This window comes from Urocitellus parryii, chromosome 6 (genome assembly GCF_045843805.1).
Source record: "Urocitellus parryii isolate mUroPar1 chromosome 6, mUroPar1.hap1, whole genome shotgun sequence".
In the NCBI taxonomy this organism is placed as follows: Eukaryota; Metazoa; Chordata; class Mammalia; order Rodentia; family Sciuridae; genus Urocitellus; species Urocitellus parryii.
The window spans coordinates 139,782,733-139,805,382 of record NC_135536.1 but is presented as its reverse complement, the minus strand read 5'-3'; the positions used below and the strand labels follow the sequence as shown (position 1 = coordinate 139,805,382).

General features: G+C 47.2%; 1 protein-coding gene across 1 annotated transcript in view; it reads left to right on the top strand.

The window, feature by feature from the left end:
- Positions 1-9,086, top strand: part of Fam174b (family with sequence similarity 174 member B) — a 32,921-nt gene extending 23,835 nt beyond the window's left edge. Inside the window, exon 3 of the mRNA XM_026394054.2 lies at positions 7,186-9,086. Coding sequence (XP_026249839.1) covers positions 7,186-7,189 — 4 coding nt within the window. The 3' untranslated portion in view covers positions 7,190-9,086. The remainder of the gene's footprint in view (positions 1-7,185) is intronic.
- The last annotated feature ends 13,564 nt before the right edge of the window (positions 9,087-22,650 follow it).

Sequence of the window (22,650 nt, the reverse complement as noted above, 5' to 3'; positions counted from 1 at the left end):
CAATTCATGTCTTCATACCTATACTTTGGATAATAATGTCCATCACATTCTACCATCATTTATAACCCCATGCCCCCTCCCTTCCCCTCCAACCCCTTTGCCCTATCTAGAGTTCTTCTGTTCCTCCTGTGCTCCCTTTCTCTACCCCACTGTGAATCAACCTCCTTATATCAGAGAAAACATTCAGCATTTGGTTTTCTGGGATTGGCTATCTTCATTTAGCATTATCTTCTCTAATTCCATTTATTTCCTTGAAAATGCCATGATTTTATTCTCTTTTATTGCTGAATAATACTCCATTGTGTATATATGCCACATTTTTTTAATCCATTCATCTACTGAAGGGCATCTAGGTTGGTTTCACAGCTTAGCTATTATGAATTGTGCTGCTATAAACATTGGTGTGGCTGTGTCCCTGTAGTATGCTATTTTTAAGTTCTTTGGGCATAGATTAAGGAGAGGGATAGCTGGGTCAAATGGTGATCCCATTCCCAATTTTCCAAGAAATCTCTGCTTTCTATATTGGCTGCACCAATTTGTGGTCCCACCAGCAGTGTATGAGTGTGCCTTTTCCCCCACATCCTCGCCAATACTTATTGTTTGTCTTCATAATAGCTGCCATTCTGACTGGAGAGAGAAGAAATCTTAGATTACAATTATCTTAGACAAAAACTTGCATTGGAGAAAAGATAGCCTCTTCTACAAATGGTGTTGGGAAAACTGGAAATCCATATGCAACAAAATGAAATTAAACCTCTGTCTCTCACCATGCACAAAACTCAACTCAAAATGGATCAAAGGACTTAAGAATAAAACCAGAGACCCTGCGTCTAATAGAAGAAAAAGTAGGCCCTAATCTCCATTATGTAGGATTTGGCCCCAACTTCCTTAATAAGACTCCTTTGATGCAAGAATTAAAATCAAGAATCAATAAATGGGATGGACTCAAACCAAAAAGTTTCTTCTCAGCAAAAGAAACAATCTGTGAGGTGAATAGAGAGCCTGCATCTTGGGAGCAAATCTTTACCCCTCACACATCAGATAGAGTACTAATCTCTAGGTTATATAAAGAACTCAAAAAACTAAACACCAGAAAAACAAATAACCCAATCAATAAATGGGCCAAGGACCTGAAAGACACTTCTCAGAAGATGATATACAATCAATCAACAAATATATGAAAAATGTTCATCATCGCTAGCAATTAAGAGAAATACAAATCAAAATAGCAAATACTTTTGTATTTTGAAAGCCCAAGTTTACTCCCCAGCCTGTTGCAAGGGCAAAAGTCAGTGAGAAACCAGTTCTGCAGGCATGCTCTAGAGTGTTTTCACCACCACCTGAATTACAGACACTCCATCTCTTTCTGATACAGCAGTGGCACGGGTCCTTCAGCATTGGGTCATTTTTGTTACGGGAATTGTGTTACCTCCCTAAGCACCTTCATATCTCTCCTCTGCTCCTATTCTAGGAAGAAACTCAGGACCCAGCAAATACATTTGTATTAATTGCCTAACCCAGGCTGTTGGCCATAATTAACCCTCCTATCTCCCAGGCTCAATCTCCATGCCTGGGTTTCTGCTCCTGGTGCTGCAGTCTTCTCTGTGTCACTTTGAGGACAGCATCAAAAACATGTTCCTACATAAGCTGCCACTCTTGATTAGTAACTTCATCGGGAGTAACTTTCTAAAAATATTGTTTTTAAAACTTGTTCATAGCAGTTGTTTTTTTTTTTTCAAAATATAGCAACTTGCCAAACTCTTATTAATTCTAGTAATATAAATATAGATTATTTTGGGTTTTTAAGAGTTGTAAGGGTCTCCTAGGCCCTTTTGCCCTCTCCCTAGTCCTTAACCATTTTTTTCTTTTTTTTTTTTTTTACTCTTTTTTCTATCTTGTTTTCTAAGTCAATGTTAAATAAAAGTGGTGATAACAGGCAAGATCTTATTCTTGATCTTAAAGGGTATGCTTTCAATATTTGACCACTAAAAGTTATAGGGTTTCTGTGGCTCTCCCTCCCCTCACCCCCAGGAGGTTTCCCTCTGTTCCTAGTGTCTCAAAGGCGAATTTTATTCAGTGTTTTTTTTTTTTTTTTTTTTTTTTCTTGCTTCATGGAGGCTGTCTTTTTTCCTTTAATCTGTTAAGGTGGTGAATTGATATTCATTAACATTCTTTTCTTTTTTTTTTTTTCTTGGTACTAGAGATTGAACTCAGGGGCACTCAACCACTGAGCCACATCATCAGTTCTATTGTTTATTTAGAGACAGGGTCTCACTGAGTTGCTGAGTGCCTTGCTTTTGCTGAGGCTGGTTAGAACTCACAATCCTCCCGCCTCAGACTCCTGAGCTGCTGGGATTACAGGCATGTGCCACCGTACCCGGCTGATATCAACTTTCTAATATTCAATCAGCTTAGCATTCCTGAGATAAAATGAGTTTGATCATGTTATCTTTTCATATGCATTGCTCCACTCAGTTGGCTAATATTTTGTTTAGAGCTTTCTTGTCTCTCTTAATGACTTAGATCTAGTCTGTCATTTTCCTATTTTGTAACAGCCCCATAGGACTTAAGTTTTCCTCGTGTCATAAAGTGAGTAGAGACATGGTTCCTTATTTTCCACTTCTCTGTATCAGTTTGTGTAATGGAATGACTTGTTTCCTAAATGCTTAATATAGCATGCTAAAACTGGCTGGGACTGATGCTTGCTTTGTGCATAGAGTTTGAAAAACACCAATGTTCAGTTCTTTGAATAGTTACAGTACTATTTAGTCTATTTCTTCTTGGTTCAGTTATCCTGAGTTGTCGTTTTCAGGGATTTTGTCCATTTTGTCCAAGTTTTCCAGTGTGTCTAATGATGTTACTCCCAGCATTCTTTTATTATCATCTTGTAAATCTTGAAACATGGAAATGCAGGTGGTCCCCTTTCTTAATTCTTATTTTTGCCTTTTCTCCTTTTTTTTTTTCCCCCTGGATGTCTTGCAGCGGGTTTATCAATCCATACAAAGAACTAAAGTTTGGCTCCTTTGATCCTATCATGGTTTTCCATTTCCAGTTGATATTTGCATCTCTTCCTTACGCTTTCTCTGGGTGTGCTCTGTTCTCTTTTAACTTCTTTCATTCAATACTTGACCTGTGTGGCTACCTCCCGTGGACACTCACTGTCACTGTCAGGCTCTACCCTGCCTCCCTGCTTATCCTGCAGAACTGAACTTTTGTGGATCCTGTTAGAAGTTTGGGCTGTTTGTGGTTGAGATAAAAATCAGGATGTGAACAAACTTGAAGCCGATTCACCAAGTAAGTCCGCCCCATGTCCGCAGGCCCTAAGACAATGGACTACGTAACAAAGACTGGACAGTAGTAGCTTTTCTTTTTTGCAGGTGTAATGTCCATTACAGAAACTACAGGTAAGAAATGGGGGAAATGAAATGACCTATGATCTCATTGCTTAACGGCAACCACTAGAGTGTGTGTGAGTACCCATCTGTGGATTTCGGAACTAAGTGTGTGTGAGTGCTCATGTGGATTTTCTTTCTTGTTGAAATAGGACCACGTTGCAGTGGCTGTTTGGGAGCACTTCTGTGGCAACATTTTGCTAACAGCTTTTCAGGTTAACAAGTAGGGAAGAACAAAGGCTTTAAGGCTGGTTTCCTGTTGGGTGTAGTGTTTTTAAGCTCTCCTGTCTGCACATTGATAATCTGTTCATGGGGGCTTCTTTTTCCTATTAAGTCTGGCTCAACCAAAAGAAATTATTTTTTTTTTGTTCTTTCTAGGAAACAGACTGCATTTAATTCAGATGTGATTGGATCATGACTGTGTTATTTTATGATCAAGTGGAAAGAGTAAAATCATGTTTTTTAGTGCCAAGGTAGTAAGGTGATAACCCGCCTATTTGTACTGCACGTGTAATTTTCTGATAACGTCTCGTCACTTGGAGCCTCTGCATTATCAGTAAGGCCTTTTTTCCCCCTCCAAGTTTTTAGCCAGGTGGGAAATGCAGAGGAAGAGAAGATGGGCAGAGGGAGGCTTCTGTTGACAGCACTCTCTTTATGCTCTGTGTACCTGGGGTGTCGTCATCCATGAGATGAGACCTCCAGCCATTCTGGCCAGATAGGGGTAGGAGAGTCTTTAGAAATGACTTTCCAACTCTGCACTTAAAAAGACTAATTAGAAGGGGGAAGCGATTGCTAAATGGAGCACAGAGAACCCTGGGGTTTTGAAATGGTTCCATATTTCAAGAGTTGTTTGGATTTCTCTTGTGTGTGTTTGGGGCACGGTTGGCCTAGCGTGCACTTGTGGTGGATGCTTTGGGCCTCTGCGAATCCCTGGTTCATTACAGGAGACTTTTGTCCCACCCTCTAGGCATCCCCCAAGGCAAGGCAAATGCTGGCTCTTCCTCCTGCTTGTGTTCCGGGCAGCTGGGCAGCTGTGACCAACGTGGCCCAAAGATATGCTGCCGAGAACCCACTGCTCCTGCCAGCCCTGCCTCCCTGCCAAGAGGCAGGTCTCTGTCCCCAGTTCTTAAGTGTGGAAATGATGTCCCAGGAGGGGTGTGGACAGTATAAACTGCCCACCCTCTTGGGGATAGAACTTGCTGCAATGGTATAATTAGAAACTGATGAGATTTCTGCTGTAATGCTGGGACGGTTTCTGACATCACATTTTGGGAACAAAGGACATTCCATGCTCTTCCCAGCAAGAGGTCCCTGCAGGGTAGGCAAGGAGTGGGAGAAAACAGACCTACTTGCTCCTCCTAGGCTGAGGCTTTCCGGGCTCTCATTGCAGTTGCTAGATACTTTCAGGGTGGTGACTTCTTGCAGCTGCTTCTGCTTCTTAAGGGGCCCTACTTGGCTGGGCTTGGAAGGCCCTTCTACTCACCCAGGCCCTGGGCATTTAGTTCTGTTGTGGACAGAGAATCACCATGATGGGTGGTGGGGCTCCCCTCTGCTCCATTGCTCTGGTACGAGGGGTATAAACTGCAACCAGGATGGAGTGAAGGCCCAAGACCAGGTAGAGGGTCTGGGTGTGCTCTTGGGGCCCTGGTAAGATGCAGAGTCGCCTCTCAGTGTGGATTCACTCCCCCACTCCCCTGCCCACAGGAGGGAACAGGGGGCTGCTGTAAAAAGCCAGCCTGCACCGTGTGGACATGGCGGCTCGGCTTGTATACTTTCCTTCCCCTGGTCTGTTGGATCCCTTGGCGGCTAACATGAGGATGCCCATATCTGTGTTTTTCTTTAAGGTTTTTAATTAAGACAACTTTCAAACTTAGTGCAAAAATACAAATAGTATGGGGAGGACACCTTGTACCTTTCACTGAGATTTTTCCATTTTTGATGTTTCTTGTCACCTTATGATTGCCCTGTGTGGGTGTGAACATGCAATTTTTTTTTTCCCTGAGTCATTTGAGGGTACATTATATATATTTTTATATATCTCAATATCATGGCCCTTTCCCACAAACATCAGGATTAACGTATCATGAACTGGAAATATAAGTAAAAAATGCGTTTAATGCACCTAACCTAGCAAACCTCATAGCCCAGCAACACAGTTCTCTGGAGTGTTGCTTGTTTAACAACCCCATGCCCATGTGGCCAGCTGGAAGCTGTGGCTTATTGCTGTTGCATTGGGAGAGGGTTTCCCAGCCTGGGAAACAATTCAATGTGTGGTTTCTACTGAATGTGTATCACTTGTGCCTCATTGTAAAGTTGAAGAATCGTAAGTCTAACTGGTGTAAGTTGGGGGCTGTGTGCATGAATTTCCTAGAAACAGGATGTCCAGTACTCAGGAGGCTGAGGCAGGAGAATCACCAAGTTTGAGGCCAACCTGGGAAACCTAGTTAGACTCCATCTCAAAATAATTAACAAAAGCTGGGGATTTAGCTTGAGGTTGTAGAGTGTGTCTGTTCTATCCCCGGTAAAACACACACACACACACACACACACACACACACACACACACATACACACACACACACACACACAAAGGATGTCCATATCTTTCAGTAAATCACAATGTGATGTGGTAATATTTGGGAGCATGAAATTACAAAAAGGCATCCATTTTATAAATTTTATTAAGCCTTCATTTTTACATGTATGATTATATAATACCTGTAATCCAAGCATTGACAGATGACGGTAGCAACTGTAACTGGTCAGCTTTTTCCTCCCGAGTTCCTTTAGATGATATTTTGAATAGACTTTTTGAGTTTTTAAACTTTTTAAATATTACTTTCAAAAATATTTCTTGTATTCATTACATTGTCTAACCCTACTTTGGTGCTGGAGATTAAAGGTGAGCAAACTTTGGACATGGATCTTGCCTATATGATCTGTGATTCTAAGCAAGAAACAGATACTGATCGGGTACTTACACAATTGGGGGTCAGCAAACTACAGCCCATGGGCCAAATTTAGGCCACTACCTGTTTTGTACAAGTGTGTTAGTCAGCTTTCCATCACTATAACAAAATACCAGAGATAATCAACTTAAAAAGTAAAAAGTTTTGTTTTAGCTCACGGTGTGGAGGCTTCAGTCCGTGATGAGTTGGCCCTGTTGCTTTGGTCCTGTGGTGAGGCAGCACATCATGGCAGGAGCACGTCGTGGAGCAAAACTGCTCACCTCATCAGTGAACCAGAAAATAGAAGATAGGAAGTGACCATGGTCCCATAAATCCATTTGGGAACATGCCCCCAGTGACCTGGTGGTCTCCCACTAGTTCTGCCACCTCCTGGTAGTGCCAGCTTGGGGACCAGGCATTTAACACACAGACCTTTAGGGGGACAGTCCAGATCCAGGGTATATTAACAGCTTAGGAGCCAAGAATGATTTCTATATTTTAATGGTGGAAGTCATCAAGAGAAGAGCAACATTCGTGAACCCCAGATTTCAGTGTCCACAAATAAAGTTTTATTGGAACACAGCCATGCCCAGACACTCTGTCTGGCTGCTTTTCCACCAACAGCAGCAGGGCTGAACAGTTGCCACAGAGCCTGCCTAACCTGAAAACTCTTGAACTTTTACAGAAATAGTTTGCTGACCCCGGGTGTAAACACCTGGAGAAGGCCTGGGAGGGGGAGGAGAGTAGGCAGTGCAGTTCAAGGGATGGAGACTGTTGGGGAGTGATTGGGAGGGGGTTGGTGCTCTGCCAGAAGGCGCTGAATCTCCATCTTCCTTTTCTTTCAGGTAAAACCTGTTTCCCAGGGGGTTGGCATACCGTGGAAAGTTGTTCAGCTGCAGCCTGGGCTGTGAAGGATCTGGAGCAGTCTCTCGTCCACGGTGTTCAAACCAAAACAAACGACATTCACGAAACTCTGGCTCCGTCATGTGTGTCCAGCGTCCATTCAGAGTGTCACCATCAAGCTTGTTTCCAAATCGCCACACGGGAGGAGTTGCCTATGCTACTTTCTGGGTGCCCTTTTAAAATGTCACCCCTTCTCCTGCCTCCCTTTGGGTTTTTTCTTTTTTTTTTTTTTTTTTGCCTTGCTAAAGCAAAGGGTAGAAACATGTTGAAAAATATTTTTAAAGCAACTGTTGACAATAGTGGAACTATAATTAGGAGGATCAAGAATCTAAGAACAGCCTGAAGAATCTTCAGCTGTAAACTTAGAATTCCTGCCACTCTGCTCTCCAGAATCTCTACGCTAGACATCAGGCCCTTCTGCAATCTTTTTGGCTTGGTGGGGGCTCAGGCCTTATTTTGGTGAGCGCTGTATGAAATTTCAGGTGGGGAATGCTTAGACTGGTTGGCCCCTACTGGAAGTGAACCAGTATTGGTTCCTGTCCCCACCACCGCACACCTTTATTAAAGGGGATCAGCAGAAATAGGCCTGGCTAGTTCACAAAGAATTTTGAATTTCAATTATCAGGGAAAACAAAGTATGTGTGTGTGTGTGTGGACATGTGTGTGAATATATATAAAATAATTTCTCCTCTCAAGGGAACGGAAAGCACTGGGCAGCTTTGGGTTGGTAACTTTTTTTTTTTAATGCTTTTGTGTGTGTGTTGTATGTGTGTTTGTTATGATTCTACATTGTTTGTCTTAGAAATATAATTAAAAATCACTGTGGTAATTTACATCAAGGGTGATTTGGCTGGGTCAAGTGAAGGACATGATTAAGGGACTCTACTGGCCCTGAAGTCCGTCTAGACTGGGAAGCTCCTGGACCCAGGAGTTTACTCATAAGGACCCCCTCCCTTAAGCGTGGATAGGGTCTGAGGCAGGCCACTTCCCTGGGAGCCTGTGAGGTAACTTTATTCAGAGATACCCTGTGGAACAGGACCTTGGGAGACCTCTCAGATTGATAGAGGCCTCCTGTTTTGCTCTCCTCCCATATTGATGCAGCCAGTGCGTTTCTATTTCGAGCCTACTAGCAGTGCCTTTGGGACCCTGGGGTTCCATTCTGTCTCAAAAGGTGTTTTTAATTTTTTACCCTTCTTTTCCTTTCTGGCACTGCCCCAGGGTTTGTTGTTTGCCTGTCTATGGTCCTGTTCCATTGGCTGGGATGAAAACTCCCACCTTCCCCTCCTCACCCCCATTTTCAGGCTCTCTTGGTGGGAGGAGATGGGCAGGGGCTCCCGTGGCCCTGAGGCCCACCTGGGTGTGGGTGCTGTGTGACCCTAGCTGTTAGCAGGCGTGCTGGTGGCACAAAGGGAGCCCTGGAAGCCCAGGCCAAGTGTAGCCCTGTGGCTGGTGCTGCTGGGCTGTCCCGCTGTGGCGCAGCCCACACGTGGTGCCTGCTGGGCCTGGCCCTGTCGTTTCACCTCCTTTGTTGACTCTTCTCCCCTCAGCTCTGTTTGTCAGAGGGGTGGGGCTGGAAGCAGAACAGCTGTGGCTGCGCTCTCTCCCCCCTCCATGGTGGTGTGCTCACGACCAGAGCAGTGCCTCGCAGCTGTGCGCCTTCTCAGCCTTTGAACTGGAAATGCCCAACTCTCATCTGCAGAGTCTTATGACTACAGCTCAATCATCCAGAAAAGCTGGATTCTTCCGCCTTATGTCTAAACCCCACGCCCTTGTGCTGGCCACCGGTCCTGGCTGGAGGGGACACCGGCAATGACTTTCTAAATCCTTGGTGGAACTTCAGCACTACCGGCGCTTAAAATAAAGACCTTTTAGACATGAACCCCGTGTGCATTGGGTCTGGATATTTTCTGAGGTGGGGGCTGATGAGATTCTTTCCTGTGATTAGGAGTGTGGGTGCAAGATTGTGGAGGAGGGAGGGCTGGCTCTAATTTTCCAGGTAGTTGTCATGAGCCACATCCTGCATTGCTACCTGCAGGAGGTCCCTGGGTCCTGGTGATTTGGAAAAAGGCTTGGGAATGAAATGGTGCCACATACACATGAGCTCATTTGATCATTTCCTGGAAACTGGCTATAGGTTAGGAGATACTGCCCCTCGTTGTGTTTGGAAACTCTTGGGATATCTGCAGAGGACACAGAACTAATCATGTTAAAAAAAAAGTTAGCTTATCATTTCCTCACACGTGGGTCAGTATAAGCTTTTAATGAGTGTGAATGGGATGCATGCATCCAGGCTGGGTTAATCCCTAAGTGAGTAACAGCCAGAAAAGAAAGCTTACTTTTTTTTTTTTCCTCCTATTCTAACATGTCACCCTTGGACAGGACCAAAAAGCTGAAGGATATGGTCTACTTGACTTCTCTGCCCTTTCTTTCTCTTTTGCCATGACTGTGACTGGAGTTCTCCCGGATAGCTCTTTATCCAAGCAGGATTGTGTTAGAGGCAAGCACTGGATGGTGGATGATCTCCCATCATCTCAGCTCCCTCCACTGAGCACCTTCCTGCCGGGCTGGCTCCTCCTGACACTCAGGGATACACCCTCATTGTGTTGGAAACTCTGGGGGTAGAGTTAAGTTTGCTTTGGTGCAAATAAATGACTTAATTCTGTGTGTGGTGTGTGTGGTGTGTGTGTGTGGGCAGTTCTAGGGACCTGGGTGTGTCCACTCCTAACACCACCAGTGTAGGAAAAGGATCTGTTCCCATAAGGCCTTCTGGCTGTTTCTACTGACAGGTGGGAATCAGTGCTTACCACCCTCCAGCCCAGCAGTACCAGAATTTTTTGTGGCTTTTATTTATCAGAGAATTCAAGAACACTTGATGTGGACTCAGTGTACAGTACACAACATACAACTTTTGAAGAAAACAGGGTTAATTTCCCATTATTATGGGGAACCAAATAGATGTGAACTTTCCAGATGGTTGTCATGAGCCACATCCTGCATTGCTACCTGAGTCTTTGGTCCACAAAGTACCTGGGTGTGATACTCTTTGTAAAGTGCCTCAAAATTTGCTTTTATTTCTTATATGAGGTTTACTGAGTTAGCTTAGTAAACTCCATATTTCTTTCCCTCCAACAGCCCCTCCAGTACTGGGTATTGAACCTAGAAGCATTCTACCTCTGAGCTATACTACCAGTCCCTATTTTTTTTTTTTTAAATTTTGAGACAGGGCCTCACTAAGTTGCCCAGACTAACCTTGAACTTGCAATCCTCCTGCCTCAGCCTCCTGAGTAGTTAGGATTAGAGGCATGTGCCCATGTGCCTAGCTTGAGGGGATGGGTTTCTGGATGAGCCAAGTCTACGTGGATGGGAACACAGTAAGCTCATATGTATCTGTTGGCAAAGCAGGTAGCCCACGGTCTTCAATTTAAATATTTAAATGGCTCATCTGGCATGGGCACTGTGTGCAGGTGTCGTGCTGTGAGTGTTTTGAATGCATTAGACTCGGAGCCTGCAAAATTCTGCAAGGAAACCAGCTGGGCAGGACCAAGGATCAGGATGCAGGCAGGCCTCTATGTGATTCTTGGCTTTGCTGCTTGTGGTCTCTGCCATGTTAGCCTTACTCTCCCCACATATGAGAGAAACCATATTCCATTGGTTATTGTGATCATTAAAAGGTATAATTTAGCCAAGAACGTGCTGCAGATATCTGGCATGGGGGGACACTCGGGAATGGTCACCATTAATGATATAGAGTTCCTCTTGTGTGCCAGGAACCTTTGCATATAATTCAGTTCTTCAGTGAGTCCTTGGGTAGGTGTTGTCCCTGGAATAGACTTGAGCATTTGGTGACCATTTAGGCAGGCCCAGGGCTGTTCCATTCAGCCACTTCCCCTCTCCCCAGCTCCCCATAAGGAAACAGATCCATTTGCCTAGCACTTCAACACCCTCTAAGTCCTACTGACAATGTAGTGAGATGGGTGAATGCCTTCATTTTCTATGTGCAGGAATGAGTCTGGGAAGGTCAGTCACTCTACAGGGTCACATGATTCATGAGAGGGAGGTCTTGAATCAGGAATCTCCTGCCCTTTTCCAGGTCATTTATGTGAAGGGAACTGGTGGGATACTTTCCTTTTGAGACTTATGTAAAAGTTTACACTTGGGATGGCGAAATGCCTGAGCTGTGGCTTAAGGAGACTTAAGATAACAAAGAGGTGCCAACTCAGCTGTGTCCCCTCCTGGCGGGGGGGAAGGAATCTGTAGGGCAAAGGGGCTATGTCCCCTGGAGCCCGCGCCTTTCCCTTTTTAGATTTCACCTGGGCATCCAGGATTCTGGAATGCTTTCTGCCCAAATGTGACTGGAATCTGATTGGGCCGTGTGCTGGGGAATCTGCTTCTGTTGCTGTGACAAAATACCCGAGAAAATTAACTCAAAGGAGGAAAGTTTGATTTTGGCTCATGGTTTCAGAGGTTTCAGTCCATGATCACTTGGCTCTGGGGTTTCTGGGCTTATAGTAAGGCAGAGCCCCACAGTGGAGGGGGTTTGGTGGAGCAAAGCTGTCACCTTGTGGCAGCTACGAAGTGGAAAGAGTCACAGAATACAGGGACAAGATAGAGCCTTCAAGGGCATGCCCCAAAGGACCTACCACCTCCAGCTAGGCCCTACCTCCTAAGCTTCCACCACCTCCAATAGCCCATTAGATAGATTATGAAGCAAGCAATGGATTCAGTTTATGAAGCAAGCAATGGATTCATCCACTGGTGAGGGCAGAACCTTCATGATCCAATCACTTCCCAAGGGCCCCACCTCTGAACACTGCTGCCCTAGGTACCAAGCCTTCAACACAAGAGCCTTTGGGGGACATTCCAAATCCAAATCAGAACACTCGGTCTCTCTCTTTGTCTGGCTCTCATCCCTGAAGAGCCCATCCAGAACATGGTGAGGTGAGGTCACTTTTTGCCAAAATGGAGTCAGTTTGCAGGGATTGTGCACGTCTCCTCTCTCTCTCTTTTTAAATCAATGATGTAGAGATGAGCTTTGGGATGCCCACTGTTCTGCGATGGCACGTTTTTCTTTATAATGATTGTTTTCCCACACTGAGATTTTGAGACCACTGTTGATTCAGCCGGGCTTGACATCAATCCCCAGAATCTGATCTTTTCCCTCTCCTTCCCTGTTCCCCCGAGGTCTTGGTGAGTGTGCGTATACTCTTCTCTCCTTTAGCTGGAATCAGGACCCATGGAAAATAATTACTGGAAACGTTCCGGAATAGAAAGTGAAGAACAGCAGAGTTGTATAAGTACCACATAAAGCAACTAATGAAATGGAATAATCTCTTTTTCATTTGGCAGCTCTGCCAGGTGCAGGGTATGCCACTGTGCAAACCAGCCTCCTTTGCTACACCATTCACTTTGTGCTGGTGTCCCTTCGCTGGGACCCTAAAATTCTCAGCTTCTCACAGCTTTGGGAGGCCGGGAGAGCACCCATGGTGGGTGCTCAGGACATGAACTATCATTTTGTAACACATCCAGCAGAGAATTGCGGCCCGGATGCTGGTGCCTGCTGGGCTTCCAAGGTGACAGGGGCTGGCACACTCCTGGCTTTCAGACCGTTGGGGTAGGAGGGAGATAAGGTCTGTACAGAGCCCCATCATGGCCCACACTTCTGCTTCTCTGAGGCATCTGCATCCTGGCAACTGAGAGCAACAGCTGCAATTTATGGTGCTTTTATGGTGTTCCAGGGGTCAGGGTAAGAACTCCACGTGTGTTGTAAAGAGACTCATTTGCATACTAAGCTGAAGCTTGGACTCTGAAGCCGGATTCCCTGGGTGTGAATCCAGGTTCTAACATTTACCACCTGTGTGACCTTAGGCAAATCTCTTAACCTCTGTGATTCCCCTCTCCTCATCTGTGACAGGAGAATCAGTAGTATTACCTTTCATCCGGGTATTGTGAACTGGATGTGTTAATGTCTTTTGAGTACTTTGACACTGCCAGGCGCGCAGCTCTAAGGTGTTTGTTCATGTATACAGCAGCACTGCAAAGTAGCTTCTGTGTCACCATTTCTACTTTGAGAGTGAGGAAGCCAAGACTTTGATAATGACCTTGCCCAGATCCCTGGCTAGCAGTGGCCTGCCTGCTGCTGAAGGACTGGGCGTTATTCATGGTGTCACATTGCCACCCAGCACTAGGACTCTGTCCAAGATGAGGGGCCAGGTATGTAGAGGAAGGAGGAAGGCTGACCCCAGCCAGGTCCACCAGGCTATTCTAGGTGGACAGAGAGAGTGCTGGCTTTCCAGAGAAGTGTGAGCGAGGCCACTGGGGTCTGAAGGGGTTCCTTAGAAGATCTCAGATCCTGGGTAGAGTGTCCTTTCCTCTTCCGCATTCCTTCCACCTACTCCACCCCGTCGATCATTCAGTGTGAACCGTGGAGAAGCATGAAGCCTGCCCGAGTGCTGAACTCAGGCTGCGTGGCCCATCATCTCTGCATGATCATGAAGGGTCTGCTCCCTGCCACACCAGCAGTCAGGACTGGGTCCCATGTAGCTCTGACTCTGTGCTCTCCCAGGGCAGAGAACAGCAGTGACCATGCTTGTGACATGGAACAAACCCCACAAAAAGCAGCTGCTGCCCATGGGCAGCCTGTCAGATGAAGGCTCCAAGGGCAGATGAAGCCAAGGCTCGTTGCTCGTGACAAGCCTGCCAACACTGCCCCCTGCCCTCCCCGCTGTGCCCCGGTTTCCCCCCAATTACTGCAGTCTCTAGAGACCCCGATGTGCCAGTCTCCCTGAGCCCTGTCTCTGAAACAGCCATTGTGGGAGCTTTGGATTCAATTTTATTTGCTCCCAGGCATCAATCCAGTCGTGCCAGCACCGCTGTCATAAACTCCATTCTATATTAGAGTTTTGTGTTTAAAGCTTTTGCATTTTTTCTCTAAGCTACTAACCGTTATCCTTGGGACTAGGTCCCAGAGCCTAGAAAGGTCCAACCTTTGCAATTTGTACCTGAGGACTGAGCCCTGCTGGGCAGGACGCCACCCGGGGGGTTTGTCATGTGGGTGGTGGTTGTGGAGAGGACCCAGACACCCTCGACTTCCATGTCCACACTCTATACTTGGGCAAACTCGAGGTCAGAGTTTATGTGAATTCCAACCATTTCTACCACAGGAGGGAAAAAAAATCCCCTCTGAGCCTGGGCCATCTGTCCCCAGAGCCCTAAGCAAGACTGGTGCCACATGTCTACACCTGTACTTCACAGCTTCCCCACCGACTCAGAGGAGGATGCCCAATGTGGGTTGGGTTGGCATTCTTACCCCCGATCCAGATTGGGAGGGGTGTGGCTGCTGCATGCACAGCAGAGAATGGATTTGGAGGTGCCTATCAAAAACAAAACAAAACAAAAAAGACCCTTGGATTCACAATGCAACACTTCTGAGCAGAAGAACCATAAGCTCAAGAGTTACCAAGATTTCCAGGGGTCTGGTAGCCTTGAGTTTTTTAGGGGAGCCAGGAAACACTGTGGAGGGTGGTGACACCCACTGGTTGGACAAGCCACTGCAGCTTCTGTTGTGGGGCTTCAGCTGTAGGGCTTCAGCTGCAATTCTCAGTCAGGGCCCTCTGGGACTGCGGGGTGGAGGCTACAGTGGTGGGTGTCCTATGGCGGGCATGCTGGGTGTGAGAGGTATCAGGGGTTCCAGCAAGAGGGTCGAGGCCCAGGGAATCCAATATCCAGCCCATGGATGTCCTTGGGAGGCCCCCTGTGGGGACCTCTGTGAAAGCCACTGAGGCTAAGCCCACATGGTATATAAAGACTCACAAGGAATCACCACAAGAACCTGCGTAGAGGGTTCCACGTGCTGACTCCACACGCGTGCAGCCTGAGATTCTGCATTTCCAACAAGTTCCCAGGAGACGCCATTGCTCCTAGTTCAGGGTCTCTGTCTTGAGAAGTACGGCGTTTAGGTTTCCCTTTCTCTAGCATCCCCATTTCAACAGCATCCCCTGGCTGTGTGGATTCTATCCGTGAGGGTGTGGGCCACAGCCCAGTAATCATGCCCATCCCCCCTCACTCTCAGAAACCATGATGCCTCCTATATCAAAATCACGGTGGCCAGACATGGATGTCCTGGCTGGAGGGTCACACATGTGACTCCAAATACCATCCCAGATACCTGAGGCCAGAAGGCTTGGATGAAGACATCACCTGCCCTGGAGGGGACTGGGGACGCGAATGGGGTGACAGACTCCTGCCCATGCTCTGGAAGCCACCTCCCTGTTTGGAGGAACAGAATTTCCTGACATCTGAGGAAGGGTCAGCTAGACTGGTAGGAGGGCAGGCCACACCCCCAGAGATATCTGATGAGCAGAAAAGACTTCAAAAAGTACTACAGAGTTACCTTTCCTTCTTAGAAACCTATAGGCAAAAGAATCCTGAATCAGAACAAGAGGGTCTAGTCCTTGAGGAAGACCAAATGTTCCCTGTAGGACCCCCCTGGCCTTGCTGGTCTGGCGGAGGTAATCTTGCCTTCCCAGGAAGATCCCAGAGAAGAGAGGCCACTGCTGGGTTTCCCAGCAATCAGTGCGGCACGAACAGCCAGATCCTAGGGTGGGTGGGGAATTAAAATAGAGAAGGGTGCTTCTGGTCTCCAGGACTTGCTGTGTGAGACAGCAAGTTAGAGAAGGACTAATTATAGGGCCGTAGGCCAAATCATCCCTGTCGTCCAGGGGAATTGTGAATTGTGGAAAAAATGAACACAGAAAAGCATTTGTAAACTAGCCAGGCAGGACACAAATTGGTCGGAGGAAGAAATAGATGCAGCGGAGACAAAGAAACGTCATGGGAAACCTCCAACTGCAATACGTGCAAAGTGACAGGAGCAAACTTTGGAAGCAGAGGTGAAGAACCTTGAGACGGCGCGAGAGGACAAGGATGGCAAACAGGTGCCGGGAGGGTTTAAATGCCAGAGGAGTTTCAGGTTTTTGCAGATGGGGCACATCAAATGCCTAACGGATGCTTTTATAGGTGGTGGTCTGAGTGGTTTGGGTGGAAAAGGCAGCTGGGTAGCTGGGTAGCCCAAAGGCTGTGTGGATCCTGAGCAGGTTCACCAGGATAGCAGGGTGGTCCCCAGGAACAGCCAGCAAAGGCCCTGGGCCAGGTGGGAGCTGCCAGGCTCCCTTTGCAAATGCCGTGAAGTCAGGGGTGCTGAATGGCTGCACAGTGGGCATTTTGGGGTGATGCATTTCTTTGCCCAATGAGAAACAGATGCCTCTCTTATCCCAAAGCAAACCTGTGCGCCGCCTCTGTACACAGCAGAGGACAGAGGAGGTTTGCATCTGAGAAGAGCAGTGTGAAGGTGGAGGGACAACCTCCCACCTCTCCTCACATGAGCTCATCTGGCAGATTTTCTTCCCAGCTGACAGACCCTAAGCGTCCTGATTCTCTTGGAGGATCTCCTGCCCCCCACTTCTCCCAGTGCCCCTCTGTCCTCTCCTCTTTCACTCTCCCTCACTGGCCACCTGCCCTCCTTCAGCCGATAAACTTTCAGTGGCTCCCCAGTGCCAACAGATTAAAAGTCCAAACTCTTTAACTTAGCTTAGGGGTCTTTTTGAAGCCAGCACCTGGCTCCTCTAGTTTCCCGCACAGTCCTTTTGTTTCTTCCCATCCATTCTCAACTGTTTCTTAACATACTATGACTTAACATACTTTGACCTGCATGGACCTCTAGGTCAACATCCAGTTCCATTTCTACTTTTTGAGTGGCCATGTGGCTCCACCTGGGACCAGGCTCCCTTGAGCTGTATGATCTAGGAAACTCAGCTGCAATTCCACTTTCTAAGCATCCTGAAAGGCCCAAGGGCTTGGGAAGCTCTCTGGGCCTCTGGTCTCTGCCTTCTGTACATCTGTTCTGTTTACCACGTTGTGCCAAGTATAAGACACAATCAGAACTCAGTCACATGAAATATTTGGGGATCACGTCTTGACTTGATGGAGGAGCTGGAGTGGACCACCATTGTGAATGGCTGACACACACATGCTCACAAGGACTCCCGAGGCATTCTTGCTTTTAAATATTCTTCTTGTCCCCTTGTCACTGGAAGGACCCCTTCGTCTCAGCTCAGTGTCCAGCCTTATACTCGTGCCTCCTCCGTGCTTTCTGGTTACATTTATTTATTTATTTTTGAATCACTCAATTCCTCCTCTCACCCTCCACAACAAACAAAAAAAAAAAAAAAAAAAAGAAAAGAAAAAAAGTCCAGTTCTCCCTGCTCATCAAATGTAGCCAGTCCCTCCTCTTCTCTGAACCTTGGCATAGTCCACATCAGGCTCTTGAAAACTCATCTTCTGTCATAAGCACAGATGAACCCCTTCCCCCCTCCCCAAAGCAAAGAGCATTTCTTCTCTAAGAATGTGCCAGCTATTCATACATTCCCCACAACACTCGTTTACACATCTGCGGCGCTCCAGATCACTCTCCAGTCCAGCCTTCCCCTTGGTGGCCCAGCTTCAGGGTGGGCAAGGACCAGAGCCTTAATTAATTCTCTTTGCGCCAGGCCTGGATCTTGCACTTGAGCGGCAGGGGTGGTGAGTAATTTTGATAGTGACAATGAAGGTAGCATGAAGACTCGCCACCACCAAGTGACTTTGGGAGTGTTTTTAGAGAGGAAGATTAAGTTGGCCAGCACTTCACTGTACGAGTCCTCTGAAAACACCAGGTGATCCAGGCACTGGAAAAAAAATCTTGTACAAAAGGAGGACACAAAAGAGGAGGAAAATGAAGCAAGATACGGAGAAGGGCACCCTGCCTTCCCCAAGGAAAGGGAAGTCCAGTACTGCAGGAAGAGCCGAGGAGCCCCAAAGCTGCCCAGGATTCAAGGAAATGCTGTGATTTCATTCATTCTCCTGAAAGTAGACTCTTTGAGTCCTACTCTGTGCCAGGCACTGTTCTAGGAACTGAGAACGCCCTAGTGAACAAGACAAGACAGTTTCTCCTTTCCTAGGGTCTTTGCTAAGCAAAAGATGGATAGAAACAAAACCCTCTGGTGGGTGCCCAGAGCTCTCAGGGAGGATGGAGGGCAGCCTCCTACTCAATGCAGATCACAAGCTCAGGCTGTGGGCAGTCTCAAAACTAATCATACAGGGCAGGAAGGGACATGGGTGGAACCAGGGAGGATCAGAATGAGGCTCAGGAGAAGAGGTCAAGAGGTGGGATGTGTTCTGAGCCCAGTGTTAGACGCCCTCTCTGGGACGGGGCTGGCTGGTGGCTAAGAGAGCCTTAGAGCTCTTTGCAAAGAAAAATGTGGGCAGAGTGTGATGAGTTTGAATGGTCCTAGTTTGGATTCCCTCTTTGTCCCTTAGCAAGAAACAGCCTCCAGCTTGGATGCAGCAGATTTCATAGAGAACCTGCAGCTGGATCCAGGTTCATCCCAGAAAAGTGGACAGTGAGGGTAGACTGGAGCTTGGGGAGGGATCAGGTCTGTCTCTGCCCCAGGGGTCAGACAACAGTACTCCATCTTTTTTGGGGGTGGCTTCCATACTTCCTTATTTTTTTCTTTTTTTAAGTTTCTGGTGAGGCACTTACAGGATGGCTCTTTCTTTGCAGAAATAATTTAAGGCCTAGGATGATATTTTATCTCCCTCCTGAGAAAACATTTCTCTGCTTCTGATGGGATCCCTGCAGGCTGGAACCACCATAATCCAAGTTCACAGCTTGAGGTTCTCCGGATCAACCGGATGGCATGAAGCTGAGCTGCAAGTCTGAAGAGGGTCGGCTGAGTTCTGGTGCCCCTTTATTCTGAGAGTGTAAGCCTTCAGGGTGGGAGGACACAGGACTGTGAGCCCATCAGAAGCACAGTTCAGTTTCTAAGCAGATTCACCTGGAGCGGCCACTGCCCTCAAGGCAAAAGCAGCTTTGAAGAGCTGAGTTTACCATTTTGGGTTCTCTTCTCTAGGACTGTCTCTGCCCAGTAGTTCCTCACTATCTTGCAATCTCTTTGATGCCTTTAAAAATATTCTTCGTCTTCTTTTTAAATGTCCCATGCCTTTGTCTCCTGGTTGGCCCCAGTGGATGGTTTCAATGGCCTGGTGGGCTGTTTCCAGAAGCAGAAGCCTCAGCAACTTCTCTGGGCCCTTCCTTGGCTGTGGGGCTTTTCGCCATCTCCAGGGATGTGCAGGCTGAGAAAGTGGAGTAGCAGAGCTTGGAGGGGAAAGGCAGATGAGAGGCTCACAGCCCTGGAATGAGATTAGAGGAGGCTGGTGCATAAGGTCACCCAAGAGAGCCTCCAGACTTGGCATTGTCACTCACCTGCTGCTGAGTCAAAGGGGCCTTGGGGCAAGGGGACAGCCCAAAAGGCGAGAGGGAGAGTTCTGAGTGCTCCAGGGACCTGTAGACCCCAGTGGGGCAGAGAGGAGGGGTCCAATTCTGGTAGGTATGCCTGCAGACTATTCTGATGGCCCCTGGGATGGAGGTCTTTCTCTTTTTTTGAACGATTTCCTTGGACTTTTATCAGTTTGGGATGTGAAGGAAAACCAGGATTCTGAGCTTGTGAAGGCTGGATGGAGGCATCGTGCCTCCACTGGTCCTCCCGTGGCCTCCAGGGAAAAGCATGCCCTTTGGAAAGGAGACAGTTGTTCTGTTGGGGATGGGCCTCCAGCAGCTCTACTAGCATGGGTTCTCTGCAACTCCATCATTCCACAGGTCAACTTTCAGTTTGTAAGTAACTGCTCTACCTACTCCTTTATTCATTCATTCATTTTACAAATATTTACTGAGCACCTACTATGTGCCAAGTCCTATGTTGGGCACTGGAGACATACTAGCCTATGAAACAGACCAAAGGAGGCAGGGTGGGCAGAAAACCCTGCCCTGTAGATTTCTAGTTCTCAAGGCCTTCTTTCCTGCATTAGGATATGTTTAGGAATCTTTTACTGTCCCAAGTCACCAGGGTGGGATTTCTTTCTCTTTGCACCAAAGACCCCCTTATCGCCGTCTCTTGATTTACTTGTTCTTAGACAAGGACTTCTTGTCAATAGTCCAGGGAATATAGAGCCTCTTTAGCTTTTATCACTAGTCTCCTGAGATTGAGCAGATCCGTCTGCCAAGTTTCTGCCTGCAGGGGAGGGCAGGTTGCATAGTACTCCAGAGCTCAGTGTCAGACACCACAAAACTTTCACCAAGGGGAGGATGCTGTGCAGAGTCCAGAGGGTGGGCTGCCAGACGGTCAGAGGTAGCCTGGCTTCTGTCTCTAGCAGCCCAGTTGTCAGCTAAGAGAATGGCAGCAGAAGTTCATTGAGCTGGGTTGTTAGGACCTGAGACCAGTTAATGGCATTGCTGGGGCTTACATGAGGTGGAAAAAAAGAGTCTATCCAGTCAGGGCATCTTCTGGGGCACTCATTTGCATTTTCTTCCCATTACATAGAAAAAGAAATGGGATGTAGAATGTATTTGCATGATAGCAATTTGGCACTTCTCAAAATATCTAAGTGACTGAGCTTCATTAAGACATGTGTGTCACTGGGGAGGCCACTGTGCAGGACGGCCATGGTCCACTGGATGGGTCCCTCTTGTCCCATTCCTGTGAGGTCACCTTATCAACAGTGCTCTAGGACACAGATCTGCGCAAGGCCAAAACATACCCTTGACTTCTGGAAAAGGGTCTTCTTACTGTCCCCTGGCCTCAGACTTGTCAGTGGCTTGCATTCCTGCTGCCCCCTCACCATCTCCCCCAGATAATCCAGTCACACCAGATGTCGCTGGGGCTCCATTGCTGACTCTTCTGCTTCTGCTTCAATGAGGGGTTACTGTTCCTCCCCTGCCCGCCACTCCTTCCTCTTCCCACGCCTTTCCCTCTGTTAGAAGAACTCCCCCCGCCCTCTGTTGGGTAGGAGATCTTCTGCACATCCTCTGTCTAAGCTCACAGCTCACTCCTGATGGTGCTTAGCAAAGACAGAGGCCTTTCATTCACCAAGTCAGCCCTCCTGACAAGATGAGGGAGGTTATGATGAGAACCTTATGGGGTGGCGAAGGAGAAGGCTGCAGTGGCCCCCTTTCCCCAGCCTAGAATAATACTTCTCCAAGGATGCACGACACCTGTGCCTCGATGCCTGTTAAGCCCATTAGCTTCTGTTCTCTGTTGACCTGGAGACAGCCCTGGTGAAGGTGAGGCTGCGGCGCCAGCCTCTCCCCATCAGAACAGAGTCTCTGGGCAGCAGGGAGGGGCTGCCTCAGGCCTGGTGAAGCTCCTGTGTCCCAGAGTTAGTAGCAGACAGGTGGGCCAGGGCAGTCGTGTGCCTTCACCGAGGCAAGCTGTGGTCTGATCCCCAGGAGGGAAGCTCATGCTTCTCGAGGGACTTGCAGCTGGTGAGGGTCCCCGAAGGGTTGGCCATGTTTTGGGATACTTTAGTGGGAATTGGAGAGAAGCTATATATCAGGTTTTTGGTTTTTTATGCCAACATGTGTGCTTTTAAATGCAAGTTCCAGAAATCTCCTGGAGGGCTCACCAGGACATCTTTGGGGCTGACCCGGTGGAAGTCTTTCTTTCCCCGGCCCAGGTGCCCCCCGCCCCCCAGCATTTCTGCCTTCCTGGATGGTGCATGCTGATAACAGTAGTTCCCCTATGAAAGGGGAATTCTTTTTTTTTTTTTTTAATTTATTTTTTTTAATGTTGGTTGTTCAAAACATTACATAGTTCTTGATATATCATATTTCACATTTTGATTCAAGCGGGTTATGAACTCCCATTTTACCCCGTATACAGCTTGCAGAATCACATCAGTTACACTTCATTGCTTTACATATTGATAAACTCATGTCTGTTGTATTCTGCTGCCTTTCCTATCCTCTACTATCCCCCCTCCCCTCCCCTCCCCTCCCCTCTTCTCTCTCTACCCCCACTACTGTAATTCATTCCTCCCCCTTGTACTGTTTTTCCCTTTCCCCTCACTTCCTCTTGTATGTAATTTTGTATAACCCTGAGGGTCTCCTTCCATTTCCATGCAATTTCCCTTCTCTCTCCCTTTCCCTCCCACCTCTCACAATAGCAAGACTGTGGAATCAACCTAGATGCCCTTCAATAGACGAATGGATAAAAAAAATGTGGCATTTATACACAATGGAGTATTACTCTGCAGTAAAAAATGACAAAATCATAGAATTTGGTGGGAAATGGATGGCATTAGAGCAGATTATGCTAAGCGAAGCTAGCCAAGCCCTAAAAAACAAATGCCAAATGTCTCCTTTGATATAAGGAGAGTAACTAAGAACAGACTAGGGAAGAAGAGCACGAGAAGAAGACCAACATGAAAGGGGAATTCTAAGTGAAGGAAAGTCATGATTCTTCCTTCCAGGACCTTTTGGTTTTTCTCTCTCACACACCACAATAGCATTATGTCAGGATTATCCAAGGAACTCGGCAGGC